Source organism: Rattus norvegicus, chromosome 4, assembly GCF_036323735.1.
Source record: "Rattus norvegicus strain BN/NHsdMcwi chromosome 4, GRCr8, whole genome shotgun sequence".
Lineage (NCBI taxonomy): Eukaryota > Metazoa > Chordata > Mammalia > Rodentia > Muridae > Rattus > Rattus norvegicus.
In genome coordinates, this window is record NC_086022.1 from 49,947,770 (window position 1) to 49,964,155 (window position 16,386).

At 36.3% G+C, this 16,386-nt stretch overlaps 1 protein-coding gene across 1 annotated transcript; it reads left to right on the forward strand.

Annotated features, from left to right (window-relative positions):
• The first annotated feature begins 12,037 nt into the window (after positions 1-12,037).
• Rpl7al1 (ribosomal protein L7A like 1) lies at positions 12,038-14,841 on the forward strand. The gene is made up of 3 exons (XM_039109047.1): positions 12,038-12,063; positions 14,122-14,560; positions 14,749-14,841. The coding sequence occupies exons 1-3, from the start codon at positions 12,038-12,040 to the stop codon at positions 14,839-14,841; spliced, it is 558 nt and encodes a 185-aa protein (XP_038964975.1).
• The last annotated feature ends 1,545 nt before the right edge of the window (positions 14,842-16,386 follow it).

The following is a 16,386-nucleotide window of genomic DNA, read 5'->3' on the forward strand; positions in this document are numbered from 1 at the left end:
AAAGATATGATCCAGCTCGAATGCAGACATGCCACACAACTTTTATAGGTCTGGCTAGAAAAGAGACATGACATTTGTACACATCTTTAATCCCAAAGAATGACTTCTAATTGAGGAACAGACAAAGGGACAAATCAGGGAAAAGATACGACAGAATATAGGGTATGTCTAACTCTCACAAAAACAGGTAGAAAAGAGAGTCTAGTTAAAAAGTAGTGAGGGAGAGATACGTAAGTTCAGTCCTTGAAGTTCATTGCAGTTCAGAGCAGTTCAGAGCCAGTCTTTCTAAGAAGTACAATTCAGTCAGAAGCTGAGAGAAGCCAACTTGAATCAATCAGCTGGGAGAGGAATTTGAACCAGAACAGCTGAACTGAACCAACCAAAGTTCAGAAAGTCCTAGAAAGAGAGTGTATTCAGCAGTAAGTCTTGAAAGCTGGAACATTCTAGGCCTAGTTTAGCAGACAGGCTGGAAACTGTAGGCTGCAAGGTCTGGGCTTCAGAAGATTCAATGGCATGGAAGCTAGAAACTTCCAGGCCTAGCCATTCTGATAGTTAGAAAAGAGAATGAAATGCTCTGGGCTCCACCCAAGCCATATATTCGCACAGCTTGGATGGGGTTTTCATTTCATCACATCATCTAAGGAAATAAAAGTGACATTTAAAGCTCGACTTCTGCTTTGGAAAATTCAGCCAGTTTAATGCTTCTGTATGGAAGACTGTATAGCAGTGAGTGTCAAGAACACGCCATAAATCTAATCTTGTCAAATTAGAGTACAATGATATCTTGCATATCTGAAAACAATCTTCCTTAGTAGTTGCTGAATACATAGCTTCCTTGTTCCCCCTTTGGGTAGGAATATGGAAATGCTAAGTAGGTTTGACAAAGCAATGCATGAGGAGCTCTGGAAGATTTATGAAGCAGTGTATCCATTTATATCACATTATTGGAAAACATTCATGGTACATAACTGCTTACCTGCAGGAATCTTGATGTAAAGACCTTGTATTTTTTTTAAAAACATCTCCAGCTTTATTTTTCTAAAGGTTGAGTTACAATTAATAAAACATGTGTGATATATCATTATATCTCAAATCTTATTTAAGGTCCTGCATTTTTAACTGTTGCCCATTGTAGCATGTTTGTGATGTATTCAAAATCAGTCTTGAAGAAAAAAAATGGAGAAGCCCTCAATATCTTTCTAAGTGTGAGCATGGCACATATTTCACTCAATATTAGTAGTTTTTATGTAATAATTTACTATAAAGTCTATAACTATTTTAAGAAATTTGTCTTGCTACTATCATGTATTACTAGATAATATCAGTTAGTAAGTGGGTGCTTTTTATTATTTATAAATAGAAGACAGGACATAGTTTATTAAATGACATGATTGAGCAGATCCTCAGTGTCTGAGTTAGGATTCATTATCTAGTGAAGTATGGAGACTCTACGATGTGTCTTTTCATTCTCAAATACCTGAATTCTTATAAAGACCTATAGTTTCTATGATTCTTACAGAATCTGGACTGTGATGTCAACACAAAGACAAAAGTGTGGATGCTTCAGTCCTTCTTAGAAGGGGTAACAAAATACTCACAGGAGGAAATACGGAGACAAAGTATAGAGCAGAGACTGCCCCACCTGGGGATCCAACCCATATACAGTCACCAAACCCAGTTACTATTGGGGATGCCAGGAGGTGCATACTGACAGGAACCTGATATAGCTCCTGAGAGGCTCTTCCAGAGTATAACAAATACAGAGACAGATGCTTGCAGCCAACCATTGGAATGAGAACTGGGTCCTCAGTGGAGGAGTTAGACAAAGGATTGTTGTGCAACCCCATAGGAAGAAAAACAATATTGATCAACCAGACACTCCAGTGTTCCCAGGGCCTAAACCACCAACCAAAGAGAACACACGGATCAACCCATATCCAGCTGCATATGGAGCAAAAGATGGGCCTTGTAGGGCATCAATGGGAGGAGAGGCCCTTGGTGCGCAGGCTCCATGTTCCACTGTAGATGAATGCCAGAGATGTGAGGAGAGAGGGAATGGGTGGGAGGGTGAGGAAGCACCCTCATGGAGGCAGAGGTTGGGGTTTCCGGAGGGGAAGACAACATTTGAAATGTAAATAATGAAATTATCCAATTAAAAAATTTCAAGTACCAACTGGCATTAAATTATGATTCCAGTGTTCCAAAGGGTCTCATCGTTAAATTATTGTTATTTTTTTAACCGATTTCTTTGAATTTCTGCCTACTTTTGCCATTTTTAATACTTTTCACACTCATGGGAACTTACGGTGAAAATATTCCAATGCAGTGCTGGGTTTTCCCTATAAAATATGTTAAAACACTGTTTTCACTAGTTTCTTGTAATGAACGGGTGTAGAAATACTGCTCATTATAAGAGTGTATCTCTCAGCAATGAGCATGTGTTGTTTATTGCTTATTACATTATGCATGGAGACATGTTCTAACTCCACTAACTAGTTTTCTTCCTTTTGTTAAACTTCACAATCCTAAAAGGATTGACGAATTGGAACAACTGCACACTCTGCTGAGATTTGTGACTGTCATCCTTCTGGTTGGAATTGCTCATAGATCTTGCAAGAGGAGCAGAGACGCATCCATTATAACCACCAGTCAGAGTGGTCATTAAGAACTTTCTGCAGTTGAGATTGCTACAGCAGATGGTACTTCATGAACAATAGACGATGCACTCCAAACTGCCAAGCATTTGTTCTGTGCCATGTTAACTCAGAACATGCAAAGAATAAAAGACAGCAGTACCGGTAAAATTCAAATTACTGGTGGTAATCATCTAGATTTTCTAGCCATAAATTTCTTTTTTATTTGCACTCTAAGACAAATTGTTCTCTGTATTTGGAATATACAGGGTGGGTTGATTTATTTATTTATTCATTCATTCTTTCATTCATTTGGGGATGTGGTCTTACTATATATATTCCATGATGGCCTGAAATTCACAGGCTCTTTCTCCTACATCACTATAGTCCAATATGTTTCCTGACCTGATCACTGGTAATGTAAATGGAACAAAGCAAGCTCATTTTGATTTGTATTAAAACAGCAAAGTTTGTGTAATACTCATTTCCAGTATAGGAGATATTTTTATTTGTTCTCATTTTTGTTGTTTATTTTTGAATTATACTCTAATTTGAACCTTCTCACTTTACTTTCCTCTTTCCAAACCCTACCATAAAGCCCTACCCACTATCATCCAAATGCATAGCCTCTTTTCTCATTGATTGTTATTGTATGCATGTTTATATTTGTATGTATACATATATAAAACAGACACAGAGAGACACAGACATGCACACACACACATATATATATGTATGTATATATATATATATATATATATATATATATATATATATACACACACACACACACATTCTCCTACACTCACTATGACTTTGCTAGTATTGAGAACTTAGTTAATTAGATTTCCAGTACCAGGGATGGTTTTCTTCTTGTTGAGAATTTATTAAGTACAAATGGCTGTTGGTTTTTTTTTTTAATAAAGTATGCTACCAATGATGAACTTAAGGCCTTCTTTATAACCCATTTTGATAAATATATATACATTGTGTGTGTGTGTGTGTGTGTGTGTGTGTGTGTGACTGAGAGAGAGAGAGCAAAAGAGAGAGAGAGAGAGAGAGAGAGGGAGAGAGAGAGAGGTGGTATATAAAGAGATGATGTGTAGATATAATAGATAGAGGTTCTCTCTCTTTCTCTTTCTGGGGAGAAGACATGCACCCATATGTGTCATTTCCTCCTCTCTGTCTCCATTTCCTTTCTGTAACTTAAATTTTCATCTATGAAAGAAAAGACTCCCATAGTTCCTCTATATTCCTTCAGGGTATTGGTCTAGAAATGATGATGGCCAGCCCCTTAATCATAAATAATACAACTGTGGATCAGGAACAATGCCAAAAATAACATCTGACTGATATAAAATGTGAAGGACATGATTTTCTTTGGCTCAAATATTGAAAAGTATAATCAAATTAGTTCCCTTCTATGGTTCAGGCTTTGATTTAGTCTTAAATTTGTAATTTAGTATTTATATGTAATAACCACTACAACAGTCAGCATAATTTATCTAAACTATACCTAGAAAATGTTACAATGATTACAGGCAAATATAGTTTGAAAAAAAGAAAATATAAGTTTTATCCATGGAAAGAAAACCTTTAATATCTAATAAACAAAAATATTATCTTTAAATTAATTTCAAGAATATATATATAATACTGAAAATTAAAAAACAATGTTAGCAGGTAAATGAGATTGCTTTAATGGGCTATTAGTTTTAATGAGTTAAAATTAATTCTTAGTTAAAATGAAAATATTAGTATAATTAAGAAAACATAGCAAGCAGCATAACGTATTCCCTAAATCATGACATAAAATGTGAAACAAAAATTGCTGAATGTAAGAACCAATAATATGGTGTAGATTTATAAATCATATATTCTACACAGTGAATATTAAAAATGTGTCTCTTTGTCAAACTTGTAGAAAAGTATGCTAAGGTAAATATATTTCTCATCACATAAGTTTTGTTTCTAATAATTCATAATCCACTTTATGTTTAAAGTGTATTTTAATCTATTATATTATAATCAAATCAAATCAAATTCTCAAGGAAGGAAAACCACAAATGATTGCATACTGCAAGATAACCATTCGAGATTTGGTATTTGATGTTAATATTTTCATGATACTGAGAAATAAGACTAAAAATATTGCACATTTGATCCCATTGAAATAATTCTGAAGTATAAAATGATGTACAGAAATTCAGAGGTGGGAAGTGAAACCTCTGGATTTATCATTACTATGTAATTATTTAAGTTATAGCTTTCTGATTAAATGTATAAAACATATAAAGTATAAATAAAGTCTAAGTAAACTCCCTTCTACCTCTCCAAAGTAGTTTGTCAGATGCTCTTTTTGATGGCAACAAATGAATCGTGTTTATTTTTGTATGCATCCCCATTTCAATATTTAGTGGTATTGAACAGTGTAGGAAACCTGGTGGCAATGAGCCAGGAGATCAGGCCCACCAATCTGCAAATGAGGTTACTCAGAGCTCCTCCTTGAACCTGCTGAGGATCTGAGAAGCACCTCTGAAACCTGAGTCCACAATGTCAGGGACTCATGTTCCACCTAAGCTCCACATCAAACCCAATGGGCAGCCAGGGTGACACAAAAGCTCTGGTCAGAACCCTTTACTGTATAAAAGCAAAAGGGTTATGGGAAAAGAAGCCAACTCAGAACCATACGCACTTAGGACTTTCTGCATGGCATTTCTCTAGGCATAACCACCAAGTACCCTGAATGCTGAGCAGTCTGGATAGTACCATTCCTCCTCTGCTCACCTGCAGATCTGAGCTTAAAGCTCATGGGCTGATGGTAGTGTCAGCGCAAAGAACCCAACACTCCCTTCCCAGACTGGTGGCAAGTAAACGAGTGTGATTCAGAGTTACGAGAAGGCCAGGTTCTTCCAACCTCATCTGATGGCTTCTGGCCACAGCAAATGTTGGATGGTGATGAACAACAATGAATTTGAGGAGGGGGAACCAGCACACCATGATAAAGGTGGTGAGATAAGAGGTTCTGAATTCCTCACCCACAACCAATTTCAGAGGGAGGGGAGGGTTACAGTCTAAGCTTTAGACAAGGCTTACAGTGGAGGAAAGGGGGCAATGGCTTTGATGGGGCATCACTTAAAACCTAAGAAAGCAGGGATGCACCCAATATCACCCCAAGCCCAGCAGTGGTAGGTACCATGCTGCTACCTGAAGCCTTCCCATCTGTTCTAAGGGCCACTGTGTAGCTGTAGCAGATAGCAAGGTGGGCAAAGGTAGAGAGAGACCTAGGCCATTGGCCAGCAGCAAGTGATTTTGTGAACTGTTTGTTCACAGTTAGTTAGTTGAACCTACCTCTCCTAAAAGAAACCAATTCACATATACCTTCTTGATTCCCAAAGTTCAACAAGATAAGCGGTAGTTATGCTCAACGATTATGTTACAAAGTACAACTTTCAAAAGGACATTAAGTTAATATCAGAAGAGTGTCTCAGGAAGAAGTCTGAATGGGACTTCTCCAGTACTTTGAGGTCTATAGATTTATCTAGAAAATTCACTACTGTGAAAAATGTAAATGTAAGTTAGATGAGGAGAAGAAACAGGGCCTTGATGACTAATTGCCTTAACACTTTCCATCTGTGGTGGCTATGACAGCTTCATGTTCTCTTTTGACATCAAGTGTTGAAGTTCTTGCAAGACAACTTTGATGCTGTGGGAATTCTGTCACTTTGCTAGCACTGCTTTGGCTCTTGGATCTACCACTCCATTTGAACTACTCATACTGTTCTATTGACTTTTGTTACAGATCTTATAAATGAGCTTCTTCCACATTTTTAGGGCTACATTCTGTGTAAAGGCTGTATTTCAGTTTTCATAAATTTTTTGAAGGCTTAATTATCATCCCTACCTCTCTTTTAAGTCACATGTCTTCCTGGTCCTCTAGATCCCAGAATACTGTGCCATAAGCAGATCCTCTCTGGCCTTCTGCCAGCTCTTCCAACAATAGAAAATTTCAAGGGACTTTTACTCCTGCACCCGCGTATGCCATCTTGTGTCACTGTTGCCCAAAGCCAGATGCCACAATTCAAAAGCACAGAGATAGAGTTCCTTTGTGTAAAATGGTTTGTTCAATGTGCATTATCTTTGGACATTCCTTATAGAGTTTTTAAAACATATCATGTTGATTTTATGATATATTTGGGGGTGTGTAGTGGTATTTTTGTCTTGTTACTTCTGATCAAGGTCTGTATTTAAGCAATAACTATGTTTTTTATTCATTGTGTTGGGGTCACAAACCATAGGAATACCAATCTCAGTCAAACAAGGACAGTTTATTGAGTATATGCCCCAGGACTGATTAATCTGGGCCAAGATACAGGTTTGGGACTGGAACCATGACCTTGAGTTAAGAACCTACAGGTTTAAGCCTAAAATCCACAAACATCTGTGTCAGATAACCCACCAATCAGGAGTTAGTGATAGAAAAATTTCCTTAGGAACATGTCTTTGTTTTACAGTTATCGTAATCCCATTGTTTGGGATATTTAACTGTGTCAGGGGACTTGCCTTGTCTAACATAGATGTCTTAGTTTGTCAACACATATAGAACTTGTCCAACCTTCATGTCTTAACTCTCCAAGAAGGAGATCTCAATTACATGTCTCTTTGCCCCCAAGAAGAGAGATCTTGCAAACTTAAGCTTTCCTTACCACTATTCATAATGGAAGTCTTCTTATATTGGTGCAGGACTCTCTATTATATTGGGGTCTATCCCAGATGTAGCTTATAAAAGCAATTCACAGACAGAAGTGTTACTGGGTGGTTGGTTTGGGTCCAAGCCTATTGTGAGTGGCTATACAAAAGAGTTCTATTGTCCTCTACTGTGATTTGTTTCCAGGGGCACAGAACACAACAGAGTATGTAATCGGCTTGGGTATAAGAAAGTTTCCTGATCACAGCAGAAACAACAGATGAGAAAGTTTCCTTATACTATTAGTAATACGAAATGGCAGGCAAGCCAGGTAGCAGTTACCTAGACCTTAACATTCTATCTAGGATTTAATATATTGCCCAGGCATCAATAATCCATATTTTGATTTGTTATATATGTTGGTTTCATCATATGCCAGTAAAAATCACAAACAGATGGTGTTAAATACAAAGACAGATATACCAGGTCTGTGAATAATAGATAGATGAGTGCTAGTTTCCAAGAAAACATTTACAACATCCCATTCTAAGAGCTACAAGATAGAATAGCTGAGAAAGCCCACCCCCCAGGCAGATCAAAGTGACTACAATCACAGTCTTATCATAGTTAAAGATGCAAGCACATATCTGCACGGGAGGGAACATGTCAACAGCTGGACAAGGACAAAGGAGAGGCACAGAGGACACTACTTCTTATTGCTGAAGTTTGCATTCTAATGGAGTCATGGGGACTAGTGATAGGGCCTTATGTACATAACACTGATGATTCTCCTAGACTGCAATGGATATTTCCAATCTAATGATCAGAGAGACAGTCTTGGCTAAATGAAATGGGTCATGAAACAAAACCAAAAGTCATGAAACTGGAAAATGGACTGGTCCCAAATTAGTGTGGTAGGAATTAGAAGCCATTAAGTAGCTCAGAAAAAGGACAGGCTGTTCAAAATATATGGTATCTGAATGAAGCTCAAATAATGTCAGTTATATGACTACCATTACCCAGAAAATTATAGCTATGACATCATTGCAAAAGAGTGATCAGGTGTCTTAAATCATGTTCTTCTAGTCATAATGATGTTAAGAATCTCTACAAATGCAGTTAGCTAGGGAAACTGAAGTGAAGAAAGAAGGCATATTTTGGGGGAATTTGGAGAGAATACATGGTCAGTTGGCTTGCATTTTAGGAGAGGGAAATTTGGAGGGATTTGAATACCAGTACCTGAGAGTTTTGTTAGAAAAAAAGACAACTTGAGAAATAAAATAAACAAAATAAAAGTAATTCATTGAACAAATGAATACATCAATACAATGATAAAATGTTTTATTCTCTCACAGGATTTTTTCTAAAAGGGCTCTAAGCAAAAAATAATAATAATTAATTTTGTATTTATGTTTTATGCATTAAAACTTTGTGTAGTCTGGGTGTATAACACGGTAAGATCAAGAAACATCCTCCAGCTTAATGCCCTAGATGAATTGCTTTAGTAAGATCTGTTCTTGGAGAGCAATGCTAGAACAAAGAAACCAGAGTTCTCAGATATTCTTCCTAAGAGGTATCCCATTTAAATAATGTGAAATTAAACCAAATAAAGATACACTTACAATACTCCAGTACCCTGAGTAGCAAAAATTAAATCATAGCAAAATTGAGTAGAAAAATAACTACCATACAGTTACCATTTGATAAAGAAGAAAAAAAGGAAAAATATTATAAGTTTATAAAGTGTACTACCAGATGAATATCACATGGGAAATAGAGAAAAGTCAGACACCAAACAGGATAACAATGGCTTAATAAAAGTATTTATTTTATTCCAATAGAAACAATAACTTACCCATTGCAATGTTGCAATAAAACAAGTGACATGAATTTAACTTTCAATAACTAAATGTATTCATTTTTCTTTCTATGTTTCAAAATATTCTACAATGGGTAAGAGTTGACTGGCAAAACTTATTGGAAACCAACCACAATAATGAAGATAATACGGGACGCTCAGACCTGAGTGGACACAAGATTAATACATAGAAAATATGAGGCTAAAGATTTTTTTAATTGAGCCTAAAAGCATTGTTAGTGCTCCAATATTAACTTTGGAGAAGAGGGGGTGGCATTCACATAGACATGGAATTAACCAAGATGCTGAAAAAGTATCAAGCCACATCATACTTTTAGGAGAAGAACAGAGTTTATCAGGAGTCTGACTTGAGAAAGTGAGGTTTGAGATATCCATTGACATTTAATAATCTGACACCATAATTGTGTTTTCCAATTCTGATATTCAAAATAATAATTAATGTAGATATCCATCAAACAGTTAAGACTTACTTCTATATTTAATCTTATACGATAAAATTCCAAGGAAAAGATTATAAAGACAAAGCTAAGTACTGTGTCTAAGATATTTCAATTTTGAGACAAAAATGTTACTTTACTTGTATTCTTTATTGATGATTCTTCTCTTTTTCTAAATTTTGATTTCGGGTGAAGAAAGGCTATTTGTGAACTCCAATATTCATTCCAATCACACTGGAAATGTGTATAACTATATGACTAAACTTGCTCACCACACGAGTCAAAAGAAGAAGTCTTACTTATTCCCACCAGATAATGTTTACAGCCAATATTTTATAAAAGTGCAAGTAGCATGTTTGAGTGTCAAGTTGAAAAGGTGTGAACTTGTGATGATTTTTATAGATTATCACAACTACAGAAGATAGAATTACTTTGGAGAACATGTCTAAATTGAAATATCTAGGTTGGGTTAATTGAGGTACAAAGATCCAACCTAAACATAGTTTTAGATTAAGTGGTTTGATAATTCTATGCTATATATAAAAAGGAAGCAAAGTGAGTGCCAGCATTATTCTTGGCTTGTAACTGTTGATGCATTTGGCCAGTTGCATCTTTCCCTTGATGTGTAACTTTCATACCAAGATAGACAATAATTTCAAACAGTGTTGTACTGCATAAACCCATCTTCCTTGAGTTGCCTTTTCAAGTGTTCTGCTGCATCAGCAAGAAAAGTGACTAACAACATACCTCAGTGTAATTACCCCAGTCCTTAAAAGACTAAGAGAAAGCTGTGGGAAATGGCAAGATGGAGAAATTAGTGAGAAGTTCAGCAAGAAAGAATGCTTACTTGAACATGAAGAGACTCTTTGGAAAATATGAGGGAAGAATGAATTATATGAGTAACCACTGACTGCGAAATATGAACCAAAAAATCAAGTGAGTGTAATAGCTGCCACATGATATCTTGTCAGATATTCAGCATAGAGTCTGCTCACATTATTCTGCTTTTGCATTCGGTAAAACTAAAAACGAGCATCATTTCAAGCTGCTCAATTTGTGGTGATAATTTGTAACAAAACAATACTACGGAAAAAACAAAATATAATTCAAATGGCTAATCATGCATTAAGTAATTGATTATAGTATAGAGAGTTTTTATTAAAATTCATAATAATGATTGCTGTAGGGTGGTCATTACAGCAGTGGGGTAGGTGTTGGTGGAGAGTGAATAGATTCATTCAGACTTTGCTATGGAAAGACTTTTTTATTACAGATTGTACAAAAATACAATATTGGCTATGAGAGTCTCCATTTCAGACCAGTACTTATATAAATAATGTGACTTTCTCAGTGTACAATTTACTCTTATGGAGTTTCCACCATGTGTACAAAGGTGAGGGACAGCGGTAAGTTCTAGATGGTAACATAGCATGCTGCGCACATACTTTTCAATTATGGAAAACTTACAATATGCACAGATCAATACACACGGAAGTAATTCTGACTCACTGTGTTAGTCCTGGGAAGATACTTAGTTACAGAGACCCCTGGATCAGCTGTAGTTCCATGTTGTCACCACATCCTACCATACCACACAAGGATGATCTGCTTGGTGATTTCTGGACTTAATTGGTGACTATATCTTTATGGTGTAATGTGTTTTTCTAGTTTTTAAATGATGGCTTTCCCTGAACAGTACTGATAGCTTCAATGACAAGAAAGAAAGATTATTGTCTGAAAATTCAAGAGAACAAAGTAAAAAAGAGCAGGGTGAATTAATTTTTCAGTGATCATTAAGTAGATAGTAGACAGAGAAACATCTGCCTGGTCCAACACAAAGCATGTTATTTTATTGTTGCTTGCCACCATGGTCCAATATATCTCTATCTGAACAAAAGTAATCCATTTTCATGACCATGCCAACAAGAATATTTACTCAAAATGCCCACTGATTAATAGAAAATATAACATCAATTATAAATTTGTAAGTGTAAAAACCAAACCCTGAGATTTCAGTCCCTAGCTTACCATGTATAAACTAATAAGCAGAAAATATAGTACACAGACAAGGGAGAAATATTCATCTTTTTATGGAAACAACAGGAGACAGTAGGATATGGATACTTTTATAAATTGGTTTGTATTTCTAAAATTATATTAAAGTATTATTAAAACTATTACAAGATATCACAATCACATAGATAAGAAAAGAAATAATACTGCAACTAATGAGATGACCCATTTGTTAACCAAGATGAACATTTATTTACCTTTTGTAATGGATCAACAGCAGAGAATTAGATGTGTATAGAAAAGTCAAACATTAATTATGCCCCCATATAGAGACAGTCTTTAATCAAATGCTGGGTATGTAAGGGTTCGTGGGAGCACATTGGCAGGGATGCGGTGGGAAGAGAAGAATCAGTGGTAAATCCCTACAGACGGTTCTCTGGGAAGTCCACCATGAGGTATCATCTGAGGGCAGACTTTGTAATGTGGTAGATGATGGCAGACCATTAAGGCAAAATTTATTAACCATTTCATAGCTGAAGAACATTCCATGGATGTTTTATCACGCCAATTTAGAAGATGTTAGAAGCAGAGGTTCTGGCAATTTAGAATGCCTTTTGCATTGGTACAATGGCAGAAACAGAGATGTTTAGGAAGTATAAAATGGTATGCTAAAATCAAAAGAGCTGCACAAAATATTTGTATGAATATCTCAACTTGGAAATATTGGCTAGGAAGAAAAGTTAAATTAATTTTATAAAATATTTTGATATCTACATTGAATATACATGCAATGTATTATAACTAATAAATCCAAAAAATGTGTAAAACATGACTGTTTTCCTTTAAATGTACTTTTAATTACATACAATACACTAAGTAGTAATATGTTCATGCTGTTCTAGACAAGGGTTAATTATAAAGAAATCAAGTAAAACTGTTTTTCCTACATTTTAATTGTTATGACAAAATTTAGAAAAACTATATTTAAAATGTCAATAAATTTATCACTGAAACAGGAACACTTGAGAAATCAAAAATGTAGTGATACAAATTAGCAGTTATTAATTTCCTGTTTAGTGATAAAATATGAATACTTAGACAAATAGTTTTTGTATCTAGAGTCTTAAGAATTTGTTCATTGCTACTTTATTTAAAAAAATACAGTGATCTTTTTTGTCTGACTTTGGCCATCAAATCTGTCTTCTCTCTGTCTCTCTCTGTCTCTCTGTCTCTCTCTCTCACATACTATATCTAAACCATAGTTTTCCACCCCTATCTTCTCATCCTCCTCACTTTTCCTCTTCCCCAAATACACCCTATCTCTCCCTCCCCTCACAAAAGAACAGGACACCCACCAACCATGGCATAATAAACTACAATAGACCAGGCAAACACCTCACATCAAGACTCAAGGAGGCAACACAATGGAGGATATTCCTATTGGGTTGGAAACTTTCTCCCTAGTTGAAAAGTCCCACAAGTAGGAAAATATTTTTTATAAAAATTATATTTTATCAATTGCATGTTTTTGCAATGTGCCATTCCTGAATAGTTAAATGGATTTATTTAACAGGTTCTTTTTCTAATTTTTATAGACTCCGTGGTTCAAATATCAACAGTGAAGCTGCTGGTTGATCTTTCATTAACCAAAATATCTGTGTGTCTGTTTGCTTATAGAAATCTTTTAAAATATGGTAACATTCACTGGGTGACCAACAATACAACTTTGACTCTGTTGCTTTGTTTGATTTAGATCTGTGCATAATTATTTGTAAATTTGTCATCATGTTTAATTTCAAATTTTTATTATGGTATATCACTTTATAACTATGTGACATAGAAGGGCTAAAACTATCTCAGGTTCTCCTTTTTAATATCAATATAAAGTACTTTGATATTACAAGAAAAGAGGTATAAGAAAAATTTAAAAGAATATTTAATTACCATGAAAATTCCCCAATATTTACACAATCCACATAAATGATTAGTCCTCTTAAAATGGGTTAATCCAAAGTTAAAATCTAAAACCTAAAGCTTAATGCAAGAAAGTGTTCCTTATATATGCACTGCTTCTTCTCCAGTGATGTTACATAGAGCTGACCTTTCCTTTCCCTTATCTATTTGTTTTATGAATTAAATAATAAGAATAATATAAAGTTAAAGTATAGCGATGGATCACTGTATTCTCTAGGGACAGCTGAAAGCTTTTATTTTATTACATTTTCCCATAGCTCTGCAATTTAAGAGACGGAGAGCAATGGTGCAGATGGAATCAAGTCAGTAGGAAGCAGTCAAGAGCCATTTCATCAAGAAAAAATATACCTGTCCCATGGTTCTACTTTTAGCATCTAAACTCCTTCCTATTGCTCTTATTTAAATCTTTTTGAATATTGTATTTACTTTATGAAACTTTATTTTGGGGCCAACCAACTTGCTTTGATTTTCTTGATGAAAACAAGAGCTCTCTTCCAGCCGAGCAAGATGCCCCAAGGAAAAAGGCCAAAAGGAAGAAGGTGGCCCAGCCCCTTCCATCATCAAGAAACGGGATGCCAAAAAAATGGTCAATCCTTTGTTTGAGGAAAGGCCCAGGAACTTCGGCATTGGGCAGGACATCCAGCCCAAAAGAGATCTATCATTCTTCGTCAAGTGGCCACACTATATCAGGCTGCAGCGGCAAAGAGCCATCCTCTATAAGCGGCTCACAGTACCTTCTGCCATTAACCAGTTCACCCAGGCCTCGGCGGACAGGCAAACAGCTACTCAGCTGCTTAAGCTTGCCCACAAGTACAGGCCAGGGACAAAACAAGAGAAGAAGCAATGGCTGCTGGCTCATGCTGAGAAGAAAGCTGTGGACAAAGGGGACATCCCAACTGAGAGACCACCTGTCCTCCAAGCAGGGGTCAATACAGTCACCACCTTGGTGGTGAACAAGAAGGCTCAGCTGGTGGTGATTGCCCATGAAGTAGACCCCATTAAGCTGGTGGTTTTCCTGCCTGCCCTGTGTCTAAAGATAGGGTGCCCTATTACATCACCAAGAGAAATGCCAGACTGGGATGCCTGGTCCACAGGAAGACGTGCACCACTGTTGCTCTCACACAGGTTAACTCGGAAAACGAGGGTGCTCTGGTTAAACTGGTGGAAGCTATTAGGACCAATTATAATGACAGATATGATGACATCTACCACCACTAGGCAGGCTATTTCCTGGGTCCTAAGTCTGAGGCTCACACTGCCACGCTGCAAAAGGCAAAGGCTAAAGAAGACACCACTAAACTGGGTTAAATGTACACTAAGTTTTCTGTACATGAATATAATTACAAAATTTTTAAAAAATAAAGGAAAAAAAACTAAACTGTGCAGCAGTCAACAAAAGCAGATGTAGTTTTAGGTTTTTGCTCTAGATTACATTAAGCTGTTTCATTTCCTAAGCCTAGGTTCATAGCTTAATGCAAAGCTATGTATCACAACAAGGATGATTAGAATTGAGCTGCCAAAATGAAAGAACACAGTCTACTACTGAACATTTCTGAATAAAAAAATCTGTTGAAAAAAATTGATATTATGGTATGCTTACAGATAGGAGCCTAACATGGCTGCCCTCTGAGAGGCCCAACCACCAGCTGACTGAGACAAATGCAGATATTCATTCCCAACCAGTGGACTGAAGCAGGGAATACCTATGGTTGAATAGGGAAAGGCTGGAAGAACCTGAGGATGAGGACAGCACCATAGGAAAACCAGCAGCTTCAAGTAATCTGAATCCTGAGTGCTCTCAGACACTGAGACACCAACCAGCAACATACACCAGCTGATATGAGGCCCCCAACATATGTACAGCAGAGGACTGCCAGGTCTGGCCTCCATGATAGAAGATGCACCTAATCCTGTAGAGTAGGAAGTCCTGGTGGGATGAAGGGGAGGGGACATCCTCTTGGAGACAGGGAAGGAGGAATGGAATGAGAAACTGTTGTTGGGCAGACTAGGAATGGGACAGTGACTAGACTGTACAAAAAGACTAAAGATAATTAAAAAAAAGAATCAAGATGTGTAACAGTTCACAGATATGTTTACTTTGGCTTAATATGTTTTAAAACCAGGAAAAAAAGGATGAATCACAAGTATGAAAGTATTCCTTCAGGACTAACATAAAAACCAAAACTATAAATAGATAAAAACTACAGCCTGAGAATTGGAAAATTCTGTGGAAAGCTGTTCAGTGGAGGAAGTTCATCAATAGAAAGAACTAAGTAGAAAGGTCCGGAAGTATATTAAAAGTCAAAAAATGAACAGATATGTGTTACCTCTCCTTATTATGATGCTTGCTATCTTTCAATGCTGCTTTGATTCAGTGAAGGATCATCTGTATTTCCCTCAGATATTAACTTAGAAAACATGATTTAATGAAAATCCTGCAATGACATGGAAACTGTATGATTCCCACGTGATGTGATTCTTTGGAAAGAATGGAACACAATTAAAACTATGTCCATCTTATAGGTAGAGCAATTGTTTAGTAATGAACTTGTGGAGCCCTGAAGCACAAGAGAATGACCCTGGTGGTAATGGTGATGATGTGTTTAATGACTTCAGCTGAGTAGTCCTTAGAAACATAAACACACTGGGAGATGTGTTTTAAAATGTACTAAGTAGACATTTTGTTTTACAGAACACAGAATTGAATTTTATAGGATTTTTTAAATCAATGCCTTGAAAGATAAAATGGATAATAAAAAAATA

Bases quoted from the DNA above. Each gene is read 5' to 3' on its own strand.
- Rpl7al1 (XM_039109047.1), top strand. From the start codon at position 12,038: ATGCGGTGGGAAGAGAAGAATCAGTG. The intron at 12,064-14,121 runs GTAAATCCCTAC...GCTCTCTTCCAG, and splicing joins TGGGAAGAGAAGAATCAGTG to CCGAGCAAGATGCCCCAAGG. The intron at 14,561-14,748 runs ACCACCTTGGTG...GCTCTCACACAG, and splicing joins AAGCAGGGGTCAATACAGTC to GTTAACTCGGAAAACGAGGG.